The sequence below is a fragment of the Phalangium opilio genome, unplaced genomic scaffold, assembly GCF_054372755.1.
Source record: "Phalangium opilio isolate 3A_F unplaced genomic scaffold, DU_Popi_V2 ptg000041l_1, whole genome shotgun sequence".
Lineage (NCBI taxonomy): Eukaryota > Metazoa > Arthropoda > Arachnida > Opiliones > Phalangiidae > Phalangium > Phalangium opilio.
Genome location: NW_028324165.1, coordinates 8,583,246 through 8,609,394, shown reverse-complemented (window position 1 = coordinate 8,609,394; position 26,149 = coordinate 8,583,246). Strand labels below are relative to the sequence as shown.

General features: G+C 36.3%; 1 protein-coding gene across 2 annotated transcripts in view; it reads left to right on the top strand.

Moving 5' to 3' along the window:
* The window catches only part of unc-13-4A (BAI1 associated protein 3), a 171,291-nt gene that overhangs the window by 4,207 nt on the left and 140,935 nt on the right, over positions 1–26,149 (top strand). Inside the window, exon 2 of one of the 2 annotated variants that reach the window (XM_089835626.1) lies at positions 360–422. Coding sequence is in view for 1 of the 2 variants with exons in the window: in XM_089835624.1 (XP_089691750.1) it covers positions 10,610–10,842 (233 nt within the window). In the remaining variant the exon portion in view is untranslated. Of the gene's footprint in view, positions 1–359; positions 423–10,607; positions 10,843–26,149 lie in introns of those variants that run through there. The other variant, XM_089835624.1, reaches the window with a different exon arrangement.

The window sequence follows — 26,149 nt, the reverse complement described above, 5'->3', positions numbered from 1 at the left end:
AATCGCCCCCATTTTGTTTGCCACAAGGGACAATGCTGTTTTCGAGTTATGATTTGATTCAGTGTTTTAGGGATGACCCCTTAATTAAATTAGAAATCATTGTCTAAATCAGTGTCTTAATTAAATTTAACTAAGGGGTCATCCGTAAAATACTCCAACAACAATCTTAACTCGATTTGAAACAGCATTGTCCCTTGTGGCGAACAAAATGGAGGCCATAGAAGTATAGATGTTACATTTTCGACTGAAAATCGATTGATTTCCCAAATAACAAACATCCCCCTTAATTTATGCCACCAGACTTATCAGAAACACCCTGTACATATATATTTTTTAAATGCATTAATTTTATTTTATAGATTTCACGGTTACACAACGTGATGAAATCACCGAGAGTGACGCAATTCAACGTCAACAAAAGGGTAAGTACCATTATTTATTTTTTTTTGGTATATTTGTTTGTTTATTTTTATTGTTCTGTCCATTTTTGGGGGTCTACCTATTTTCGTCAACAAATGTTTTCAGAGACTCATCCAATCCATACCTGGAAGAAAATTCCCAAATATAGATTTTTCCTTGAGGTTAAAGCCTTCATAAGCAAAGGCTTAACGCAAGGAATTTTTTTTTCATCATCTCCTAACCAAAATCCAGACCATAAATCTTCATATCAGCTTCCAATATATAATCTTCTACGGTACCTGCAAAGGAGACAGCAGACATTAATCGCAAAATGATAGGTTCTCCGGGTTTAACATGGGCTTTACGTCTCATTACACACTCGTATTGATAAGTTACCTTTAAAAGTATGGAGTTAATCATGATTACTTGAGAGTAATATTAACTCTCCGCGGATGGATGGCTCCGACTATACAACTCCAGCATCAAACTTCCATCCTCCAAGCTTTTATAATGGGATTTTGTGCATAATTTTATTCTTTGTTTTGCATATTTTATTTCGGGTTTATTTCTATTCCGTAACGTTATTTTTATTTTGTTAGATAATTTTGAAAATGAGGTATAGTTCATAATATTTTTCTGTACTTAGTACTTTAATAAAAAAATAAGCTTTTTTTGTCCTCATGTAAATCGTCAGTATATACAGGGTGTTTCTGATAAGTCTGGTGATGGCATAAATTAAGGGGGATGTTTGTTCTTTGGGAAATCGATTTTGAGTCGAAAATGTTCTATACTTCTATCGCCTCCATTTTGTTTTCCACAAGGAACAATGCTGTTTTCGAGTTAAGATTGCATTCAGAGTATTTTACGGATGACCTCCTTAAATTTAATTAAGATACAGATTAAGACAATGATTTTTAATTTAATTTAATTAAGGGGTCATCCCTAAAACACATCATCAAATCATAAATTGAAAACAGTGTCCCTTGTGGCAAAATGGCGAAAGAAATTACATGTTCGACTCAGAATTGATTTCCCATAGAACCTAACCCATTGTAATTCAATCCTACCACTCTAGTTTGGAAGCACCCTGTACAAGAGTACTTGCAATTAAAAACGAACGACAGTGCCACCGCAGTTAGGCACCTACAAAAAAAAACAATGGTGGTAAGCAAGGCTGGTCTACCTCAAACTTATTTAAATTGAAAGTCGTTGGACCTTAATTACTCTGCGAACAAAAACGAAAGAAGATTTTTGCTCTCGACGCTTTTCTGTTATTGCTATTTAATCGCATTAGGCCTTCACGCCTTGCCGCTTTACCAAGTTAGGACTTGGCCATACTATTTCATTTTTGGGTTCTAGAATGCTCATTGCCCATGAATTTATGCAATTGCATCATGAAGATTATAATTGTAGTTTAGTGACTTAAGAGAAACTGTAGTAATGGATTGACAACCGCTTTTCCCTTGAATGTTTTAGCCCCTGGGTTCGTGAGAACCTGGAGAACATCAGGGAAATAAATTTTTCGCTAAATATTCAGGGAAATTTATAATTGTTAGTCAAATTCAGGGAAATGAGGGAATTTCGTGAGGCTAAAGTAAGTTTGCTCTGAATTAAGGGCTTCCTTCAACTAAAAATAACCACTCCCATAGTTATTACTCCATAAAACCACTCATGCAATTTTACTAGGTGGCCTTGCACCTGGAAATACACGGGGAAAAAAGCCTGGAAATTTATGAAAAAAAACCCTGGAAATGTATGGGAAAAAACCATGGAAATGTATGGGAAAAAACCATGGAAATGTATGGGGAAAAATGCCTGGAAATTTATGGGGAAAAATGCATGGAAATTTATGGGGAAAATGCCTGGAAAGTTATGGGAAAAATGCTTGGAAAGTTATGGGAAAAATCCCTGGACAGGTATGGGAAAAAACCATAAAATGTTTTGTGGAAAAACCATGGAAATTTATAGGAAAAACCATGGAAATTTATAGGAAAAACCATGGAAATTTATGTGGAAAAATCTTGGAAATTTATTAAGAAAAAACATTGGAAATTTATGAGGAAAACCTTTAAATGAATGAGGAAAAAACTTGGAAATGTCACGGTAATCTGTTTTCCAAAAGTTTCCCCATATTACTGTTCGATATTCTTGGGTTATTTGATTAAATTCACGCTATCTAAGGCTAACACATGCAGGTAAACCAAGGTGTAGAATTCAAAGGTAAACCCATCTCTTTTTTTTTTGAGTCAGTCTCTTCTTGTTATTTCCGAAATGGGAGTCGGAAGTAGTTAGAATTTCCGATTCTTTCAGAGAACACAGCGGGCTAAAATAAACGAATTAATTTTTTCGATCCACACCCTAGCTGCTAATCCGATTGTTCCTCGTTAATTAATCTCAAAGCTCTCAGTCTTTCTTTTACCATAGACTTCGTATAATTGCAAAGAGGACTAACAACAAATTTCTTTTTCCTTGGCGTCCAAATTAGCATATGCCGTGAGATTGATTGATTACATTTATTCCTCCACCCAGGGTGCCTTCTTTTAAACAGTGATACCTGAAATTAAATTTAGAATTAGTGTTGCCAGGGATAGATTTAATTTTAGAAGTAGGAATGGAGAACAGAGTAATCTGGGCGCGCGTCAAATTCCCGGACCCCCTTCCACAGGACGGGGGGAGGGTATGAAAGAAGAGGCGGACTGATCATAGCGGCAGAGGTAAAAAGGAATTACGTATTTTTCGCCGTCCCCGTCAGCAACGTCATCAAAACGTAGTTTAAGCGAGCCAATAAGATAATTTAAACTTTTCGTTATGTGTTGGAGGGAGGGGCTCTATACTGGGTGGTCTATGAGTCGGAATAACTGAAGTAAATACTAACCGTTCTCCATTCCTACTTCTAAAATAAAATCTATCCCTGATTGTATCCTATTAAACGCTAATCGTTAATTGAGCTGATCTACGACGTATGTACCGTTAATCCGTTATTATATATTTTAATTTGCACTTAGACAAAGAAATCTTGACGCATGCGCCCCTCTACCAGTCCAGTACCAGTTCTCCCGTCCCCTTAAAGGTTTAAAGTCCATGTTTTTTCATTAAATATTTTCGTAAATGAAATTATGAGCAGTGGAGATAGTAGGAAGTTTTTGTATGGTAGCTTTCCTCCTAAACACTGCTGCTTTGCAAGTGAAACCTTTCTACAGGGGCTGATACAAAACGTATGTAGTGTTTTACCCCTAATTGTTGGCTTACTATGCATTCAGTTTTTTTTTTTTTCGACTTTTCATAGTTTTATAAATACATGAAAATGTGAAAATTTACGTAACGAGCTTGAAGTTATAGTTTTGTTAAATTGAAAATATTATTTTTTTTTGGAAAAATGGATATGAGGTCCATAGACTGTCTTGAGTGATGACGTATGATAATAACTGGATGACGTGGGATGTCTTCTGGTTTTTAATTCGTTAGGCTTTAGGGTTCATTTACGTAATTTATTCTGTTAAAGGTTCGTAAATTAATTCTTTGAATTAAGTCTTTATAAAACCAAAACCAACAACAGAAACCATACATTTGTTCTGCACCAGAAGTAAATTAAACTGAAGATGAGGTGCTCTATGAAGTGATATACGTTATATTACGTCTATGGTAAAATCAATTGAGAAATATTTCGTTCTAATTTGTTTTTTAAGTAATTTTATTTTATAATTGCTTAATAAACCAATTAAACTCTGGGTAGCTTAGCTAGTAAAGAAAAAATAATGCCTTGGTACTGCTTGCAAATTACGTTTTCAGCCATAACTTCACTTACTAACTTACTTCTAAAATTCACTACGTAAACCTTTATACCAGAACTTTGAAATAGAAACGTACTACGTAGATAAATACTCCTTTGAGTTTTACCCGGAATTCATACAGCTACTAGGAATAATTGTGCTCAAAATCCCATATTAATTTCTATGCGAGTTTTGTGGGTATACCGGGCTTAACAACTTACTACACGTCACGCCTATTAATAATTCTGGTCTACGTCTTTCTAACTGTTGTTTCATTGGTTTGTAGAAACACCTAGCAAGATACATTATAAATTCACTTGGGTAAAATTCGACATACATAAAGATTAGTCTAGCTATCTCTCCATAAAAGAAGTAATTCGTAGATACGTTGAGTGAAGAATGGCCGGCCATACACAATGATTCATTCATTCCTATTAGCTGTATGTATTCTTGGTTTTTCTGATAATAAAAGGCGAAGGAAAAACGTTTTGAAAGCTGAATTAGCTTTTTAATAAGTTCTCTTCTATGTAATACCTCTTTATGGCTCGAGTAGTTGAGTTTCCTGTATAAGGTCCCCCGGGGTGTTGAACAGTCTAGAAGAACTAGAACTACGGTCGGAATAAAGCATATACACCGTACTTGAAAATCTATACAGGGTGTTTCTGATAAGTCTGCCTTCCATAAATTGAGGGGGATGTTAATTCTTTGGGAAAACGATTTTGAGTCGATAATGTTTTATACTTCTATCGCCTCCATTTTGCCACAAGGGACAATGCTGTTTTCGAGGTAAGATTGTTGTTGGAGTATTTTACGGATGACCCCTTAAATTTAATCAAGAAACTGATGTAGACAATGATTTCTAATTTAATTTAATGAAGGGGTCATCCCTAAAACACCGAGTCAAATCTTAACTCGAAAACAGTGTCCCTTGTGGAAAACAATTGAGGCGATAGAAGTTACATTACATTTTCGACTCAAAATCGATAATTTCCCAAAGAACACTGCCCCTTAATTTATGGAAGGCAGACTTATCAGAAACACCCTGTATAGAGAGAGAAGAGAGAGCCAAAGTGGAGACAGCCCGCGGGACGGAAGATAGTTTTGACTCAAGAGTCTTTATTATTCCAGCTTTTCTTATTGGGGAAACTAGACTCTCTCACTCTGGCGCTCTCACTTACAATAGATTCAATGGAAACGCGGAAGGATGCTACAACCTCGAAAGAATGAAATGAGAATTCTTGGTTTTAAAAAGAATAGGCCTAACATAAGGTTTTTAAGAGTTTTGTACAGTGTGTTACTAAAATCGGTAGTTATAGGATCGAAGTACCCACTGTAATAGAGGGTATATAGTAGAGAAGTAGACACTTTGGCTTTTACCAAATATCTCGCCGAATTTTTACTGTTCATTTCCGGTTTTTTTTTTCATTATGTGATGGATTACCTTCTGTGCACGACGTATCATTATTGGTTGAAAAATGTTGACCGCTTTACTGTATTTCCTCTATGGAGGAGGGGGAAGTGATGTTTAGACCAAGGTAACCACTTGTCTACCAAGAAATCGACCGAGTGCACATCCGGAAGTAACTCCAAAAACATTTAGTGGGGAATCAATAAATTTTGAGTCGAAAATGTTCTATACTTCTATGACCAGATGATTTTTCCCCCTCACAACGGATGCACCCCCTAACACAAGTTATGATTTGATGATGTGTTTTAGGGATGACCCACTAATTAAATTGGAAATCATTGTCTGTTCAGTTTCCTACCAAAATTTAAGGGGTCATCCGTAAAATACTCTTTAACTGTTACCAGACCGTTGTTAATGAACAAAATACATAGAAAACTTAGACTACCTGTTCAATCGAAATTTGTACTTGAAGGCAAACTTGTCGAATAGACGTTTTGAGTTTTACATATTTAAAAGGTCATGGGGTTATAATGGAGTCTGGTTGGTGTGTTGACCACCTTGTTGTCTTAAGTTTGACGGAACATTGAAGGGTATGTTTTGTCAACAAAGACGTACAAATTAAGATATGGATAGCTTCAAACAATACGGACCATCCAAATTTGGTGCAGGACTAGCAACTTTCAAGCCCTATCTAAGGTCTTTGCATCCACATGACGGATGTTCCGTCCAAACCCAAATACCCATATATCAAGCAGACGATACTGAGGCCCCCTTTTGATTGGTCACCACTCACCTTAGAATAGAAACTATAAGTAAAACCAGAACTAGAACCACCGTGCACCGAAAGTTTCTTGCTTCGAAACATTAACTCCGAAAAAATACGAAGTAGTAATTACTAGAGTCAGTATAGTGTACAACATTTTTCTTCGTTTAACCCCTTGAGACCCATATGTGTATCTTAGGCCTTTAACTTAAACCCCTTAAGCCTTGGCTATCATTTCGCCAAACCATCGAAAGTACTCACCGTCCGTGTCGAGACAGTTAAAACGCACCCTAGTGGAAACGAAAAACGATTCTTTTATCGGCCACTTTATTTGTCATAATCTTTGCCATACTTGCTGCTCCAACCGCACCGCACTGCATGGTAAAAGAAAGAAAGATTGAAGAAAAACCGAAGAAAAATCTCTCTAAAAAACATTTTTTTCTTATACTTGAATCATGGACTAAATATTGCTAAGAGGACCGGCAAAGAAGTAGATAATTTTTTGCAGACCAAATTAGTACTCGTTTTCAGTGAATCCACCTATTCCCTGTCGCCGGAAGTTAGGCTTATCTCGGGATTCATGGAAGGAAGTGACGGGAAGAAATTCGTCTGTCGTCTGCTACAAAGGCCAAAAAATATGTACTGTAGCAGACGACAGACGAATTTCTTCCCGTTACTCCCCTCCAAGAATCCCGAGATAAGCCTAACTTCCGGCGCTAGGGAATGAGGTGAATTTAGGCATTAATACATGTAGCTAATGAGAATCATCACTTACTAGCCATTTTCACTCAACGTTACGTATCCCCCCTTCATCCTTGGACTAATCAGTATGTACGACGAATTTTACCTGGCGAATTAATAATCTATCTCGCTACCCTATTGCGCGTGCGCCTAGGAACTGGCGTTGCTACCCAACCAATGAAATTACAGTTTGAAAGACGTTGACCAGAATTATTAATAGGCGTGACGGGGATAGTAAGTACTCAAGCCCCGCCCACAACCACCGCATAGGAACTAACACGGGTGCACAATGATTCCTAGTAGCTGTATGTATTCCTGAATCCACGTGCAAACAGTAAGGAACTTAGGATAGTTCTGAACTTAAATTTCTAGGGAACATGTGGTTTTGTAAAGTCAAAGTGCATGCTTATACCAATTTATTTTCCAATCCTCTATAGAGGGTTAAGGATCCATGTTTGAATCTTCCCTCATCTCTAATCTCCCATATTGGGTATAACACGTCCAATATATCATCATTTTAGAAAGGGTTGATTAAGCTTTTTCCGATTACAGAAAGAGGGGTGGAAGGTTAAAATACCACGACATCCTAAGAGCTAAGCCTTGTCCCGCTCACATTTCTCTTCTTTCGACCCTTTTCGTGCCGCCACCATAAAAGAACTTTTTTTTTGTTCTTCCTTAGTTTTCTCATTTCTATACTACTATTTAAGTGTATTAGTGCGAAGTTAAGAAATTTTTAGTGGGATTTGTCTGTTTGATTGTTCTATTGTTGTAGGGATTAGACTAAGGGTATAAAAGGATTGTTTTAACACGTAAGGGGAACTTGAAACTTGGGTGGGTTTAAATGGTCACCCGGGTAATATTAAGAAGGATCTACGATGTTAGGATCATTGGCAATTAAGGGAAACTTTGGAAATTGGGGATTAAAGGTTATTGATAAGACAGGGATTTGAAAAGTAGACCTTAAGGGTTATTGGAATTCCAATCATGGAATTTTTGAAAAATGGACCTTAGAGGTTATTGGGAAATTATGGAATTTTTGAAAAATGGACCTTAGAGGTTATTGGAAAAATCAGGGGATATGAAAAATGGACCTTTGGGGTTATTGGAAATATAAGGGGTTTGAAAAATGGACCTTAGAGGTTATTGGAAAAATCAGGGGATTTTTGAAAACTGGACCTCAGAAGTTATTGGAAATATACGGGGATTTGAAAAATGGACCTTAGAAGTAATTGGAAAAATCAGGGGATATGAAAAATGGACCTTTGGGGTTATTGGAAAAATCAGGGGATTTTTGAAAAATGGACCTTAGAGGTTATTGGAAAAATCAGGGGATTTTTGAAAAATGGACCTTAGAGGTTATTGGAAAAATCAGGGGATTTTTGAAAAATTGACCTTAGAGGTTATTGGAAAAATCAGGGGATATGAAAAATGGACCTTAGGGGTTATTGGAAAAATCAGGGGATTTTTGAAAAATGGACCTTAGAGGTTATTGGAAAAATCAGGGGATTTTTGAAAAATGGACCTTAGAGGTTATTGGAAAAATCAGGGGATTTTTGAAAAATGGACCTTAGAGGTTATTGGAAAAATCAGGGGATTTTTGAAAAATGGACCTTAGAGGTTATTGGAAAAATCAGGGGATTTTTGAAAAATGGACCTTAGAGGTTATTGAAAAGTGAAGAAATGTAAAAAATGGACCTTGCGGTCATTTATAAATCAGGCAGTTGATTTATAAATGATTTATAGAAGCCCCTGACATCAGTAAAACTATACAAATCAGAAAAGAAAGTAAAAAAGGTGAATAACTTCACGTTAATACATTAAAAGTTTTAAGCCCCCAAAATATTTTTTGATATAAATTTATTTTAAATCTTTAAATTATGACATCAGCTGTATTTTATATCCCATGGGTCTTATGGTTTTATTATTTTTTTTTTTTGGGGACTATAATCTCCTGTTTGTTTATACCTCATCCACAAGAATTTCAAATTTTAGCCATGCTTTATTTTTTTATGAATTGTAAAAACGATATGATAATGAGTTTTAAATTAGTTTTGTTATTCAATTTGACCCCATTTTTCAAAAGAGAGAGAGAAAGTTCTCTCTAACTTCACAAGCTGTTACGGCGGTTGCCCTTCAAGTTTTTGGCGGCTTTTGTTAATCACTGTTGAGTTTGGCCAATGGTTTCACGGTTTCCCATAGCAACTTGTAGTTTTGACTTAAACCTAGGCCTAGACGTAATTTTGAGGTTTCTGTAAACTGAGTTATTTTTAGCTATTTACGGTTTATTTATTTTTTTTTTTTAGTTGCTACTCCTTTTTCTTCTAAGTATTCATTCTCCTTGCCTGTTTAAATTTGAAAACGGTTCTCTAACGAGGCGTAATAAACTGACAGGGCTTAAACCCACACACCTTATTTCATTGAAGACTGTAGGCCTAGCCTTAACAAAAAACTTTCAAAGAAAAAGAAACAATATATAAAAAATTTACAAATTTTAAAGGCAATTTCGTGATAGACTATACACGTAACTGTTGACTCGATTTCTGTATTTTAAAGTGTCGGTGACATCGTTTACGTTTCAAATACGGAATAAATAAATCAAGGCGTATGCAGATCCCATAAGATCTGCCATTCCCTATTACGTTTAATCAAATGCTCAGCTTAGCTCTCTTATCTCTAACAGTTAAAGGTAGCTACAGAAATTTCCCTCCCCCCGTTTCTTAACTTTAACTGCGCATGCGCTTCAGGGTTGTCAGTAATTTGTTATTAGAACATCAACTGCGGATTTGGACACTGAATACTGACAGAATCGAACGGAACTACAAGCTTTTCAGTGAGTCTGTTGTAAGTAGCGGTTGAATTGAACACGTCAAAAATGTCTGGCAACACTTTTCACGCACACTATTTCCCCCGAATTGCGCAACTTGAACAGGTAGTCTAAATTAATTAAGTATAATTAGTTGACTGATTTTGCTTCTCTGATGATGTATTGAGGTAACAATTTAAGAAGATCACTTAGGGTTTGAACAAACGCCGCTTATTATTATAATACACCAATTCCGGAAACGCAATGCAAAATTAAGTCACCGACACTTTTAAAGAAAACGAAGCTCGCTCGCTCGTGTACTTTAAAGTTTAAAACGGCGGGAAAACCTACGTATATACAATCTTAGATCCTACGTAACTCTCTCTCTCTCTCTTTCTTTCTTTCTTTCTCTCTCTCTCTCTCTCTCTCTCAAAGCTTTCTTAGAGACGACGGTGCGGTCCCGTACTTGGAAACCTAGACAGATAAAGGTGTACCTACCGAAGAGAGAAAGAGAGAGAGAGAGAGAGAGAGAGAGAGAGAGAGAGAGAGAGTTTACAGCTGGGTAGAAAGCTGACGTAGAAAGGGAGTAAGGGAGTGAGTCTATACTATACTACACATCAGAGAGAAGGAATTTGTTGGGAAGGGTTCTTTGGTAGAGAGAGGCCGAGTTCTCATTCTCATTTCTGGCTAGCTGAGCTCTAGTCGAGTAAGACTTGCCGGTAGTTATGGTTGACGATAGACGTCGGTCCGATTCGATCGGGGTTTGCGGAGGTCCGGGCCGGGTTAGTTTACCCGGAAGTCCCGTCTCGGTGGCCAGGAGGGCTTCGGCCGCCGTTGCTAACGTCATCATGTCCAAATCGAGGAACCCACCCCCTCGAAAGCAATTGACCGTCGATTTTAAGACCAAAGAGGAGGAAGAGATGATGGATAAGTTAACCATCGATGATGCCGAAAAAAGGTCAGGAAAATATTCACAATTCCGCAAATTATCACAAAAACAAACAGAGAAAGAGACAAAGATCCCTTTCTGCACACTTCCGGCTATGTAGTACTTGCACACTTTAATAATAAGTTTATTGCACATAATTAAATTTTGTTTATAATTATTGCTATTCGTCAAAAGACTAGTATAGGGTTGGTTGGTGGTATGACTTGTTAACACGTATCGAGGTGCAAATCACTCTCGGTTTTAAATTGATTTAAGTACTTAGAGAAATTACTTTTGACGAATAGGTAATATGCTTTCACATACTGTCATACTTTAGAGAATTACTTTGGCGAAAAGTCGCAAAATGATACTAGCTTGGAGTAGGGAAGTTTTGGTTCTGGAGTGGTAGAGTTTGGGTTGTGGGCATCCGTGGTTATGTTTTAAAAATCCCAGTATGCTTCCCCCTCAATGTTAGACATCATTGAGTGCAACCCTCCCATCTTTCGGTTTAAAATATTTGTACTATAGCTTAGTACACTTAGTTCTTGTTGCTATACATAGGTGGCGCCCTAAAGTTTATGCCCAAGCTAAAACCGGGGCATTATAGGTGTAAATTTTACGGCCATGCATTCATGAGAACGGCCATCTCGTGTTAGCGTTATAAAGTATGATTGCTACTCCAGTATAAACTTTGCCTCCTCCAAGGTACTAGATGCACCGAGATTACTACTCCTATAGCTATTATTCTCCACTGCGAAAGTAAATTTATTTGGGAAATCAAAATGGCCGCTGCCAAGTCGTGAACTTTAGGCTAGAAAAATTAAATAATGAAATAACAAGCAAGTAACGTAATCAAAAAATAAATAATATATTAATAATAATAATATAAACTATTACCTTTTTACGCTAATTTAACTCCAGTTTTTCCTTTCTTTTTAAACGTACATACAAACAAATTAACTACCAAGGCTACTCTATGACCTCATACATTTGGTTGACAATGAAATAATTAGGATACCAGCCGGATATACTCCCTTTTCTTTCTAAATATAACCCACACAATTCTCGTTTCGTTTTCCTTGAGCGATTATACATAAAAACATCAGTTATTGCGAAACATAAGGAGTTGCAATAGGTGTTATGAAAATATACTTTAACTTAATAAGCAGACTAGCATTCAAGATACCTTTACCTTACTTTAACAATTGTTAGAGTTGCTAGGACGTACGTATTTTTGATATTTTGATATTTTGACAAACTTCTGCAATCTCTTTAATATGGAAAAAATAAACCAAAAATAAAATCCATAATAATAACTAATAAATTTGATATACGCGATATATTGGTACTACCATCAACTTATTATATCTACCTACCATTGTTTTATTCTTATCATTCGATGAAGTGATTTATTTATCGTAAATTATGTTCAAAGAATCAAGAAATAAAGGCAAAACATTTTGTGATTTATTTTTATCTATATCAGGGAGTCGTAACTTAAAGTATAATGAAGGAAACTTTTCACATAATTTTTAAATCTGTCAGTTTATCCGGGAATACATGGAGGTAATAGGAAACATTGTGTAGCCATTTTCTCAACGCATCTAGGCATCATTATGTATGACGTATTTTACCTCGCGAATACTTTGTCTGGCTGCGAGTCGAACCTGACCTGGTATTGCTACCGACCAATGAAATCACAGGTAGAAAGACGTCAGAATTATGAGACCGGCACACAATTAACACGAGAGATATGACTATACAATGATTCCAAATAGCTGTATGCATTCTTTTTTATCTCTAATCCAATTGTCGGTCCTGAATTTTTTGGAATCTCATTGGTTCTATTAAACATACGTCACTGCCGTGCGAATGACGTAAACTATCCCACGATTCAAAATAGACTCTGCTACATTACCCCTCTTACATAAAAGGGGGAATAAACTGGACTCTCATGCTCGGCGAATTTATTCCTTCCTTTTATTTTAATATATGCTTCCCTGTCTAAACTCAAATGGTATACACAAAACTTGAAATTATTGAACCGTTCTGCATTTATAATTCATTATCGGTCTGTATTCTGTAGGATTATCTTACGTAACAACTTAATCTCTCAAGAGATTGTCCTTTACATTAACTATTTGAGATGGTTCATTCACGTGCATATATCAAGGGGATTAATAGGTATAAATACATGAATCTATTCATTAACCCCTTCAATATTGATCTGCGGAACAAATAAGATTTATTGCAACTTCTACAAGTAATTTCTGTTTTGAAAATGGCATCATTAAGGATGGTTATTTAATTATTAGGGCCTTGATTATTGTAACTCAAAGTATTTAGTATCAATGCGGAGACAGAAAAGTTGGGCTATAATTTCTTAGAGGTGCACTTGAACAATTTTTTTAACTGTATTTTGCTTAATTACTAAGGATCTGATTGGTTGTAATTAAAACCCCAAATGTTTAGTATCGTTCAAAAGAAATGAAGTAGCTGGGCTCTGGTAGAGTAGTCAAAGGATTTCAATGTATTTCTTAAGAAAAGCATTTTGAACTTCTGACCCTCCAAATTGAGGTCAATAGGTAGATGAGTGGGCATATATGTTTAGCCAATTTGCTTAATTACTCGTGTCTTAATTGTTATGTTGCAATCCCAAATAGAAAGGAGATCAATAAGACTATCACGTATTCGAATTATTCATCAGGTATATCTAACAGAACCTTTAAATATTTAGACAAATGAATGCATGGCTGCTGAATGCAATTATCTTGAAATGTGGATCCATTTAAATGTCAACCTATTTTTATTTATTGACCTCATAATCACGTTCGTAACTATTTTATCAAGAACCCATATTAAACGTGAGAAAGTTCAACTTCAGGTCATGCAATGAATCTAACCGACTGATCTCAGGTATTTTCTCTCCCAATTCCCATCCCTGGGATTGCCTTCACAACACTGCCACAACTTGAAGGAGATAGGGATGGAGTAGAAAATTTGCAGTCTGTATTTACCCCCATCTAGGGAACGGCACCGAAGTCCCAGCATACTCAGTTTATTTCGTTTAGGTGGGGTCGTATCGGCACGGAAACGTAAAGGACGCCCTCTTGTATCTTAAAAGAAGAGCTCTAGTTCTAATATAAATACAATGTCGCTAGTCGGCGGCACTTAACAAAAGGCCTCGTCCGAAGGGTAGGGGGCGTGCGCGAGGTACACTGGTTGGGAGATTTTCATCGCAGCAAATCGCTCATAAACATTACCGCTCCACCTTACTTCTTTTCTCCCTGGATACACCTCTGGCCTCAAAATGAGGTGTCATACGTTACGTTCTCGGGTTTTATATGAGTTCTTGATAATCAACCAATATCTGTATCGATTGATTATCTGGTAATCTACAGGGTCGAACTAATAACTATATTATAATCCAATATCATAAATAAAACCAACAAATTCTTTATTGCCTTCACGTTATAGTCGAAATAAAGCAGACTTCCCCGGTTCAAGTAACAATGAACAAATCCTTTTTGCACGTAGTTCAGGAGTTATTTTGGTAAGATACCTTGCTTCATTTTGTTTCTTAATAACTGTAAGATGTTTTCCTTTATGATTTTCCACTCCAAGTTTCGCTAAAATTTCAGTACGATCGTTGAATAGACCATTTTGATGGGTAAAACGGTACCAGAAGGGCATAATAGAGAGAAGTATTATGTACTTCTCGTAAAACTATACCTTTCATCTCGCTTTTTGGCGCCTGCGCTGTAGTCTTTTTGTATAACATGATAGTGCGCCGAGACGGATGGCAATGTATCAACCTCCTTGTACGTCCCGATACTAAAGGTTGCCTACCCCTTTTTTAAGACGAAAAGGTCTATTGCAGAAGACATGCAAACACCACAGGGGCAGGGTTAGTCACCTTCTTGGGTTATATCCTTCGCGCCAAGAAGGGCCGCTAGAGGCAGCTCGAGTCGTCTATAGCCTCTCCTTTCCTCTTGTAGTGAACTAAGGCTCCGTTTGGAGTTGCCTCTTGGGTGCAAACAGGGATAGATTTAATTTTAAAAGTAGGAATGTAGAACGGTTAGTATTTACTGCAGTCTGATTCATCATAGCCCAGTATAGAGCCCCTTCCTCCAACACGTAGCAAAAACTTTAAATTATCTTATTGGCTAACTTGAAATACGTTTTGATGACGTTGCTGACGGGGACGGCGATAAGTACGTAATTCCTTTTTACCTCTGTCGCTATGACCCGCCTCCTCTTTCTCCCCCCTCCGGTCCCGTAGAGGGGGGTCCGGGACTTTGACGAGCGCCCAGATTACTCTGTTCTCCATTCCTACTTCTAAAATTAAATCTATGAAAGCTGGAATGCGCCCCTCTACCAGTACAGTTCAGTTTTCCCGTCCTCTATAGCCTGGAACATTTATAAGATCCATGGTCAAACCGGGATTACACATCCCAATTAACTCACTGTGTCCCCCTCGACAACTTAACTCGATTGTTTTAAAAATATATCTATCTATCTGGAATGCTGGCAATACTAATCGAATTTTAAGTTCAGGTTAAGTTGACGCAATTTTAGGCAATTAAAGAAGGTATATACTTCTAAAACTAAATTGGAAGTCGAGTAGTTCGACTAAGCCGCCCATCGAGGGTTTTCGGGTTTTAAAGAATGTTTTGTTCGAATGAAGCGATTCCCGAGGGAGGTCATTATTCCAGTTGTGTTTTGTACTAGTAGGAATACACACAGATAATTGGAATCATTATGTACGTGGCATTTTCTCAACAATATAGACGGATTTTGTTTAAAGAGCTATAGATTACCCTCAATCTAGGTATTACTGATCCCCAATTCAATTTCAGGTTTATAGTTTATAGGTTTGCCTAATTTAATTTGAGAAAAGGCTTAAATTAGGCTTACCAAAGAATAAAATTCTTCCTGGGATATTTTTTCTTTCTAGTACAATCGGAAAAGTGCATACCATCTGTAAAGATTAAATTTATTTCTCTATATTGATTTTTAATCTCAAAAAAAAAAAATACCCAGGCCCGTCTATTCAATTCAAAATTTATTTTATTTTTAATGCGAAATTCACGTATCTTTTATTGTTAACCACTTAAAGTTATTGCCTATTGCGGTGGAGGTACAGTCTATTTTGGAAATAAGTCTAGCTTAACCACATTTATTTTAAATCCCATGGGAATACTATTAGAAAGTTTAAGAAGATGATCGTAAAAAAGTGTAGGAAAACGTAGCTGCTACTCATCTAAGCCTTGGTTGGCCCTTGTTTCTAAAAGCAGAATGGAAAATATCTATTATTTAAAGTAACTAACATTAATTTGGTCTTAAAAGTGTTGGCTACTATCTTGCCATACTTAAGAGGCGTCTGCTAGCCAGAACCTGCACTTGATTGGTTGACCCCATCCCATAGGGGTAAGGGGTTCTAGCTAGCAGACGCCACTAAACCAATGGTGGTACAATAGTCCTCGTAAAGACGAGTTAAATGCTAATTATTTTTTAATATTTTGTCATTTATTTTTTTAATATGAGACATTTATTTTTTTTAATATGAGACATTTATTTTTTTAATATGAGACATTTTTTAATTAAAAATAACTAGTTTTCTACTTCAGTATCCCTTTAAAACCTTTTTCGTTGACCTTACTTAAACTCTCTATTAACCTCTAGGCGTGTAGCGTCTACATTCTACAAGTATATACTCTAGACAAAGTGAATTAAAGATGATCCTAAGTGAAAGAAGAAGCCACTAAGGGTATCTGTCCCTGTGGTATATCATACGTATTTGTTTTTCAACTTAAGAAAATACTAGAGAAAGAACTGAGATCAATCTGAAGAAATATTGACTTTACCCCCCTTTTACCTCTATTCGAAATTGACTCCGAAAATTAAATATACTATATATAGTTCGCATGTTCCTGTCCCTTTGGGCATTCCTACCCGACACCGAGAAAATCCCCAAAAGAATAGGTGCCACTACGTCAATGACGTCATTGGTGGTCCCACTAGAAGTAGATTAACGAGAAGCTTCAAAGGCGTTTATTTTTCCACCGAATTTTACCTCGCAAATAATCTTTCTCGCTACGTGTTGCTACTAACCAATGAAATCACAGAAAGACGCGTAGTAAGTTAGTTCTTAAGCCCGGCCTACAAAAACCGCATAGAAATTAACATAGGACAAAATTATTCCTATTAGCTGTATACATTCCTGGTCAACTGCTCGTAGGCTTAAAGCTTAGACTCTATTATCGTAAATGTTTGCCAACTGTTAGTGGCATCAGGGATAATTTTAATTTTAGAAGTAGGAATGGAGAACAGAGTAATGTAAAGTCCCGGACCCCCTTCTACGGGACGGGGGGGGAGGTATGAAAGAAGAGGCGGGGGTCATAGCGACAGAGGTAAAAAAGAATTAGGTATTTTTCGCCGTCCCCGTCAGCAACGTCATCAAAACGTACTTTAAGTGAGTCATGCAATAAGATAATTTATACTTTTCGTTACGTGTTGGAGGGAGATGGGGCTCTATACTGGGTGGTCTATGAGTCGGACTGAAGTAAATACTAATTAGCCGTTCTCCATTCCTACTTCTAAAATTAAATATATCCCTGGTGGCATATAAAGCTCTAAATCTTTGACTCTGCTGTTGTTGGTAACTTTGTAAATAATATACTTTTTGTCGACCTTACCTGTATCCTCGTTTCTCATTTTGGTCGGCTGCGGTGTTACTCCAGGGCACTCTGGTGTACGGTGCACGGTGGTGGGATGATAGCTAGCGAGGGTAGGTTTGACGAAGGCATGCAGAGGCAGCTTTTATTGTGTTGAGTGGTTTTGATGTCCAGAGCCGTCACTCACAGACTCCGGTGTATCTGGATCAGGTCTTGGCTCTGGCGCCATCAACCAACCCTCCCATTTGCTACTTGTTTGTCTTGCGTAAACTCTCGACAAGGCTTCCGTCAATTAATGGATGCCTTTTCCCTAAATGTATACTAGATTATATGGAATATATAGATACAGAGAGTGTTGTGGTGGTATAGGTGACTCTAACGGCTTATCTAAAGACCTAACCCAACCTACTAACTTACACCCTTTGTTTTATCATGTTAGCTTTTGCTTCTTTAATGCATGGGAGGGTGAAAAGGAAAATCAAGTTTGTTTTTTCTCATTGTATCTTCTACTAGGCCTAATTATAAGACGAATTTGCATAGGGAAACCTATAGGAAATACAGTCTCCTAATGATTTTAAAATTCAAATTAGTTTCATTGATTTGGTGGATATTTTGAAATTTGCACCTCCAACCAATGGCGTAACGCTCTGCCTTCTTGTTAAGAAAAATCACGTGGTACGTTTTATATCTCTCGCGCAATTTTCATCAAATCTCGCTCTAAATTTCATTTGACATGGCGCGTGCCACGTGAATTTTGTTGACAAGAAGGCAGGGCGTTACGCGATTGGTCGGAGGTGTAAATTTCAATATCAAACTAATTTAATTTTTAATATCATTCGGATACTGTATTTCCTGCGTGTTTCACTAATGCAAATTGGTCTTATAATTAGTAGAAGAATCGATAAAAAGTAAAAATCACTTGATTTTCCTTTTCACCCTCCCTTTAAAGCTACATAGCTTCCGCCGACAGAAATTGATGTATGCCCAACTGATTTGGGGCTAATGTATCAGTGTATTTATTTTGTTTGTGTATAGTTTTTATAGGTGTCGTTTCTTTATTAAATATATGGGTATATTACGAGGGGTGGGATATTTCAACGATTATATTCACAATATAATTCAAATAACTGTAAAATCATCGAAGATAGTACTTGTTAAGAATCACTTGATTTAAAACTTCTACACAGAAATTAAATTTTAAACCAGAAAGATAGAAAAAAATAAAAAAGAAATACAAGCCGATTCTTTTCACAGTATTTAAATATCTTTAATTAAAGTTTAGGTTAAGTATTCGTCTGCTTCCAGGAGACATTTAAATAAGTATATATTTCATCGAGGATAGTCTGAGAACGGTGTGAGGGAACCCCTATTATCTCTATTTAAATATAGGCACACACTCATCCCCCGTTAATGCCCCTTCAGACTAAATTAAATATAATCTTACCATCCCGTCTGTTCAGACATGAGAGCAGACGACTTAAAACGAGTCACATAAGGGATTTTTGAGGCAAGACTTTTGAATACTAAAATAGCTGCTAATCCAAAATGATAAACAAATACCGCTCTCTAAGAATCCTATAACTTTTCATAATATCGTCTGCTAATTCGTACCTCACTCGATCTCGCGTCAGTAACTTAAGCATGATCGGGTGAGCTAACAAGGTGGCGCCATCTCGATATTCATTACCCAACGAAATTGAACAATTTTCAAACCATAAACCCGCGGCGAATCTTTTACGTAGTCGTAGACACGTGTCTAACTAATTAAGCGAGCAAAGCGACTTCACCGACTTGATTTAACGTAAGATTTTAGCCTCAGTCTGAATGAACCTTTAGCCTTTTCGAACGAAACGAACAGTTGTTCTGAAGAGAAATTGCAAATCGTCTTACCAAGTTACCATATTAGCGCGGCAGGGCAGAGATGCCACGTGCAACGGGGGCAGAGAGAAGGGGTCTTCCTTCACCTTACCAGAAATGTTTTAGCTTAAACTATAGCGTTTCATTTCCGTTTAGAATTAATTAAAGTGAACTACGACAGTATAACCAGATGTTAGAGTAATTAAGTTGCGTATGCCTAAGTCAAAGTAGCTCAAAACGTATTCTATCCATATTTCACAATCAAGATCTTTTATTGTTTTGGTGTCTTTTTTACTACAAGGAAATTTGAGTTACATTTCTGGTCTACGCCATTTCAATCAAGATATCCTTAGATTTGAAAATAAATAAATAAATAATACTTTGTGAGTACCCAAGTAGTACTCAAGAGTGACGTCCCTGCAAAACTACTATCAGCCTTCTATAATTAAAGCCATTTTGAATTGAATTTGATTATCACTCAGTTAGGGCTTTTACTTACCTAGATATGGATATTATTTTTGCAATTAGTTCTAGTTAAACTCCTTATTTAATTATTCTCAGGACCTTCTAAAGTTTCCTTCAGGTGCACCCGAAGTCACTCTCAATATGCACCACATGGTTCTTGAATTTGAAATGAAATCAGTTTAGTTTACAGCATAGGGTTGTTTCGAATGCAATGCAAACTAAGACTGATTAATTAACTGTCTCTCTAAGTCCATTATTTGACCCTTTGGCCCGTAACAAAGTACCCACCCCGTTTTACGTCGTAGTGGAATTATTTTGACGTTTCCAGCTTAAAGGGAAGTCTGGGTCTAAGCTTTTCCGTTCCAATAGCTTCTAATTAGCTTCAGTTTTGGGTGAATTTCTTGGTTTAAGCCCCGTTGCCACTAGACTCTTTCTAGTGGTTCAGGTTCAACCCTTTTTAGGGTAATATATCATAACCCTAAAATATTCTTCATAAGTATGGGTCTTCCTTAGTGGCCCAAAGTCTATGCGAGTTTGCTGCGCCATCTATTCTTAGATTAATCTAAAACCGGAAGCATTGCCTACTGTGATTTCCTTCCTTCGTCGAGTCGGGTTACGAATAGACATCGCAGTAGGCTGTGGTTTTGTCTATGACAGACAAATCTAAGAGACACTCGCGCCATCTTTGTATAGAAGTTTCTCCCTCAAGCCTTCTACACGTTATGCGTTTTCTCTAGTGAATAGGGTCGCCTGACGTCGCTATGGCGTGATTTTTTTTCAAATGCATGCGCTACACAAGGCTTAAAAACCGCTCTAATGTGTAGTATGTTTTAAATATGAAGATCACGGTATTGTGTTCCCACAAATTCGCCAACAGGGAACGCTTCTAAAACGAGAACTACAACTACACCACGTGACACTTCTCATTTTTATAATGGATGCATTCTTGTAACAAATACACTGGTGATCTCGGTAGGCTGTGGTTCCGGTTTCCAACAAATCTGCCACCAGGTGACGCCCCTCTACCCTTTTATATAGAATGCGTCCTCGTACATCCTTCGATCCATACTTATGGAGAGTATGATGGACTTATAGCCATATGTAGTCTCTCTTTCAGCATATATGATTTAATTTGAAACAAATGAGTGTGTCAGTCGGTATATAATGGTTGGGCCTTGGGGTTATACCTTTTGTAATTTATAGCAAAGTAGTTTTTTGACTGCGGGCTATTTAAGTGTAAATTAGAAAGTGTTTCTCTTTTAACTCAAAATTAATTACCTACTTCGAAAATAGTTTTGTTGTCAGTTTCCACGTTACGTTTCGCTTTGTTTTGTTTCTCTCTTTACTAGGGCTAAATTTGATGAAAACAGCAGTTGATTTACAGCCCCCCGTTTTCCTATTACTTGGCTATATTTGGTTTAAATTTATGGTTGTATCAAAGGTAGATATAAATGAAAAGAAAGTAAGCATTGGGGAATATAATGGAACGCCTTTCGTATAGTGCAAAGAATGGTTTACGAGGTACTTGCTACAAGGCTTGATTTCTTTCTTTCTCTCTCTAGCTTCTTAATTTGTCTGTTGACCAATCAGTGATTGCAGATCTACTTTAATATTATACATATTTACTGTATGCAGTTATCTTCGTGATCACATTTAATTTCCCTCTATACCCAGCTGCAGAAAATAGCATTGGCCAACAACTGCTCCAATTCGGTGATTGGTGACATAATTATAATTTGTTAATTCATGTTGAATTTTGAGCCTGCATGCTTATAATTGACACCGTGGGAAAAATTAATTAATGAATTAGAATGATTATATTTTAATTGCTTCAATTGGAGTTATTATCCCATAGATTAAATTTCGTAGTAGCAGACGTGCGACACCTGGTGGCTGGTAAATGAATTAGATTATCGGTGTTGCATGATTGAAATCATACCCACGTTTGACTAGTATTCATATACGCCAGTTTTCCCCTAATGTACCTTAGTGGAATTCCGTGAAATATATTTTCATTGGCGCAGAGGCATCTTGAATCTCATGTCGCACGTGCTGCCTAGCTCACTTACTTTCCGTTATCTCTATTGATCTTTGATAGTACTACAGTCTGTAGACTATAAACTAATTTAAAATTTTCTCCTATTGTTAGTGTTATTGATTAACGTTCTGTTTCAAAATGAAGTAAAATAAGAGCATATTTCAGAGCAAGATTTTCCTATTTAGTATTTTGTATCTCAAGACCTGTTTAAGGAAGGGGATTCGGGATTCAGTTCAAAACTTGAAATGGTCACGCGAATTTTCCATTTTCGCGTGCGTTGATTACGAAATGAAACATCGTAGGTACACTATAACTCTAAAAGGGAGTCTCCATAACTTATAAATTGTTATAGGTTTAACAGAAGAACCCATAAAATACCTGAGAACGTACAATATTAGGTTTTGCCAGGGATAGATTTAATTTTAGAAGTAGGAATGGAGAACAGAGTAGTCTGGGCGCGTCAAAGTCCCGGACCCCCTTCCACGGGACGGAGGGGTATGAAAAAAAGAGGCGGGTCATAACGACAGAGGTAAAAAGGAATTACGTATTTTTCGCCGTCGCCGAGAACATTGATTGCTCTGCATCTCAATTCTGTCTTTGAACTTTCTCAAGTCGTATATGGGTTCCAGGCGCTATCGCTTTGAAATAATATTTACCATGAAAATAGAAATATTATTGCAGTACAATGAACATTTGCAAGGTGAACAAAATTGATTGGGAGAAAAAAAGGTCGATCGAAGTCTAGATCCTCACGAACCTTAGCTCTTTATAAATACTATACTACGTTTCTTATCGTGAATTTTAATATTGATATTAAATACATCTACTACCTAGGCCTAGTTCAATAAAAGGTTCTAGCTTGAATGTTTTCTTTTGTTATTTGAAAAAGCGTATAACTGGGTTGCCGGAGTTTCTTTTTATGTAAAAAAGGAATGCCTTTAAATGTCAGGGAATTTTAAAGTGGGTATGGAATGTTCAGGGGGATTTTAAAATGGGGTGTGAAATATTCAAGGGATTTTAAAGTGGGTTATGAAATGTTCAGGGGGATTTTATAATGGGTATGAATTGTTCAGGGGGAATTTTAAAATGGGTATGAAATGTCAGGGGGATTTTATAATGGGTATGAAATGTTCAAGGGGAATTTTAAAAAGGGTATGAAAATTTCAAGGGAATTTGTAAATGGTTAGGAAAAATTTCAGGGAATTTGTAAATGGGTAGGAAAAATTTCAGGGAATTTGTAAATGGGTAGGAAAAATTTCAGGAGGATTTTGGGTATGAAAAATTTCGGGGGGATTTTAAAGTGGGTATGAAATGTTCAGGGGGATTTTACAGTGGGTATGAAAAATTTCAGGGGGATTTTACAGTGGGTATGAAAAATTTCAGGGGGATTTTAAAAAGGTTATGAAAAATTTCAGGGGGATTTTAAAGTGGGTATGAAATGTTCAGGGGAATTTTAAAATGTAGGGTTTTTTAAACGAGTATGAAAATATCGAGAAAATCTGAAAATGAGTAAGGAATGTCAGGGAATTTTTAAATGCGTATGAACGACCTCAATTAAGAACTATACCAGTTCCATATTTTTACTGTCAGTTGTCCTTTAAAGCTCCCATAACGTCCATCCAGAAATGGTACAAGAAGTTTTAATATATTTGTCTAGAAACTGAAAGAGTTCGGGTGATCGAGTGGTATCCGATATTGTTTATACAGTCTTTGTACTCTTTTATCTTTATCAATATATATTTATATAAACATATCGAATGATGACACGACAGCCTGAAATAAAATATCATGATCTAAAAACCTTGGAAGTTATACATTATCAAAAAAGGTCAAACTATCTTTCGTCTTTCAACACTATAATTTGGGAAAATATTCTCATAAGCATTCCCCTCAGTCCAATAACAATTTTACAAAACCCAAAATCATTAGCATTGAATATTACAGGGTGGTGTTTTTACTTTTAACCATATGACGACTGTATAGCAAAAAACCAAACCCTAAATCGCCCGCGTTGAGCTAATGACCGATGACATCACTTATACATTCAAGATGTCAGCAACTTCTTATTTATTTTTTTAAATCCGGCTTCGAAATATTCCAGTCCAGGGTTCCTACTAACCTGGAAAATTCCTGGAAATATCAAAGAAATAAAATGTTGATTAAAAATACATTGAAAATCAGGGAATTTTGAGAGACTTTATTATAAGTTTGCTCCAATTAAAAATAACCGAAAAATTTCACACCAGAGGTTACTTACCTGGAAATACATGGAAAAACCCCTGAAAATGTCAGGGAAATCGGTTTTTCAAATGTTGTATGATTCCATGAATTTTGATTTGAAATTCATGTAATTCTCTGTTGATTTCGCGTTTATTTCTACCCCCATATTTCATGAATTTTCATAGATTTTCACTTTACTTCGTTATATTTCACTAGATTTCTTGAAATTCCAACTGACACTGAAATTTCCGAAACTATTTACACCAATTTCTTCTAAATCTTTGGTTTCCCGTTATTTTACACAATATTTCCATAAATTCCATAAGATTCCGAAAGTCTTAAATTGAAATTTCAACTGATTCCATGAAATTGCCCCCCCCCCCCAAGAAAACACTAGATTTCGTGTGATTCTGAGACTGATTTCGCCTTATCTGTATCCCCATACTTCAAGATAATGTCCGACCACTTTTAACTTATTTAGACTCAAACCCTAAGAATTTAAAGACACGCATTATGACGTCGTCCGTCCGCTATTCTTCAGAATTTAACTTGTAACTTAAGAAACGTCATTACTACACTCGTGACTAAACTATATCCTTTGAGTGGCTTGCTTTATTACAAAAAATAACGTTTGACAAACCAGAACAAACCAGTCTTTCCATAGTAATTATGATATAGGCTAAGTTACCCAATTCAATAAGAAAACATAAACCCTTTGAAATATTTATGAAAGGAAATTTGGGAGAGCCCTTTTTAAAAGAAAAAAAAAATTATTTATGTTTGAAATTAATTACCTACCTAATTATAATAATTATTATTTTATTTAAATTAAATTGTGCTTCAAATTTACGATGAGTACATTTGTTCTTTATAGTCTTGGTTTATTTGATGACGTCACAAATCTCGCAACAACGTAATGCTTCATGACCTCAACCTAAATGCTATTATACCAACAATGAATTTTATTGTTATTAAATTGTTGACGGGTGATGCAAATTTGTCTTAACCGGAAATTAGTCTATCACGAAATTTAGAATAAGTCGGGTTTTCTTATACTAGGGTATAATTGCTTTTTGAGGTGTAATGTTTGGCCAGTGGAACAGGTTTCTATTTATACAGGGTGTTTCAAAAAGGGAGGGTAATTATGGGATTGAAGTACATTAAAAGTGGGATGCATGGTTCTATGGGAAATCAATCAATTTTGAGAATCGAAAATGTAACTGTATACTTCTTTCTATGAGCAGCCGATTTTGAATGTCCCTAAGGGATGCATGCACCCTTTAACACTAGTTATGATTTTGAACATTGGATTGGAGTGTTTTACCAATGACCCCTTGATTAAAATTAAGGTGAGAAACTGATTAAGACACAATGATTTCTAATTTAATTAAGGGGGTCATTGGTTAAACACTCCAATCCAATGTTCATAATCGTAACTTGTGTTAGGGAGTGCATGCATCCCTTATGGGCCATTCAAAATCGGCTGGTCATAGATAGAAGTATAGAGTTACATTTTCGATTCTCAAAATTTATGATTTCCCATAGAACCATTCATCCCACTCACTGCATGTACTTCGGTCATTTAATTACACGCTCCCATTTTGGAATAACACCCTGTATAATTAATTCGAGGCTATATGTTATGGGTTTTTTTATGTGGGTGGTGGCACGGAATGGGTTTTTGAATGAACCACGTTCACGATCCCGATTTTCTCAAAAAAAAAAAATTAAATAAAATAAATAATAAATAAATAACAAGTTGGGAAAACCAAAATATTACCTCTCCGAGTCAAGACGACTACTTACAAACTTATTTACCCAGATATGGAAATGTTTCTTAAGTTAAAATTTATGAAATATTAAAGCAGTATACAAAGCATAGCAAATTTACTGTAAATCAGACGACATTTTACATCCAATAATGATATACTTGTACACATTAAAATCATCCGATGGGGGAAAAACGGGTCATCGGCGTTTTATAAATGACGCTAGCGCAATAAAGCGTGCAAGGTACCAAGGCTTAACAAAAATTGTAGGATAACATATTTATAGAGATAGATAACAACTTTTATAATTA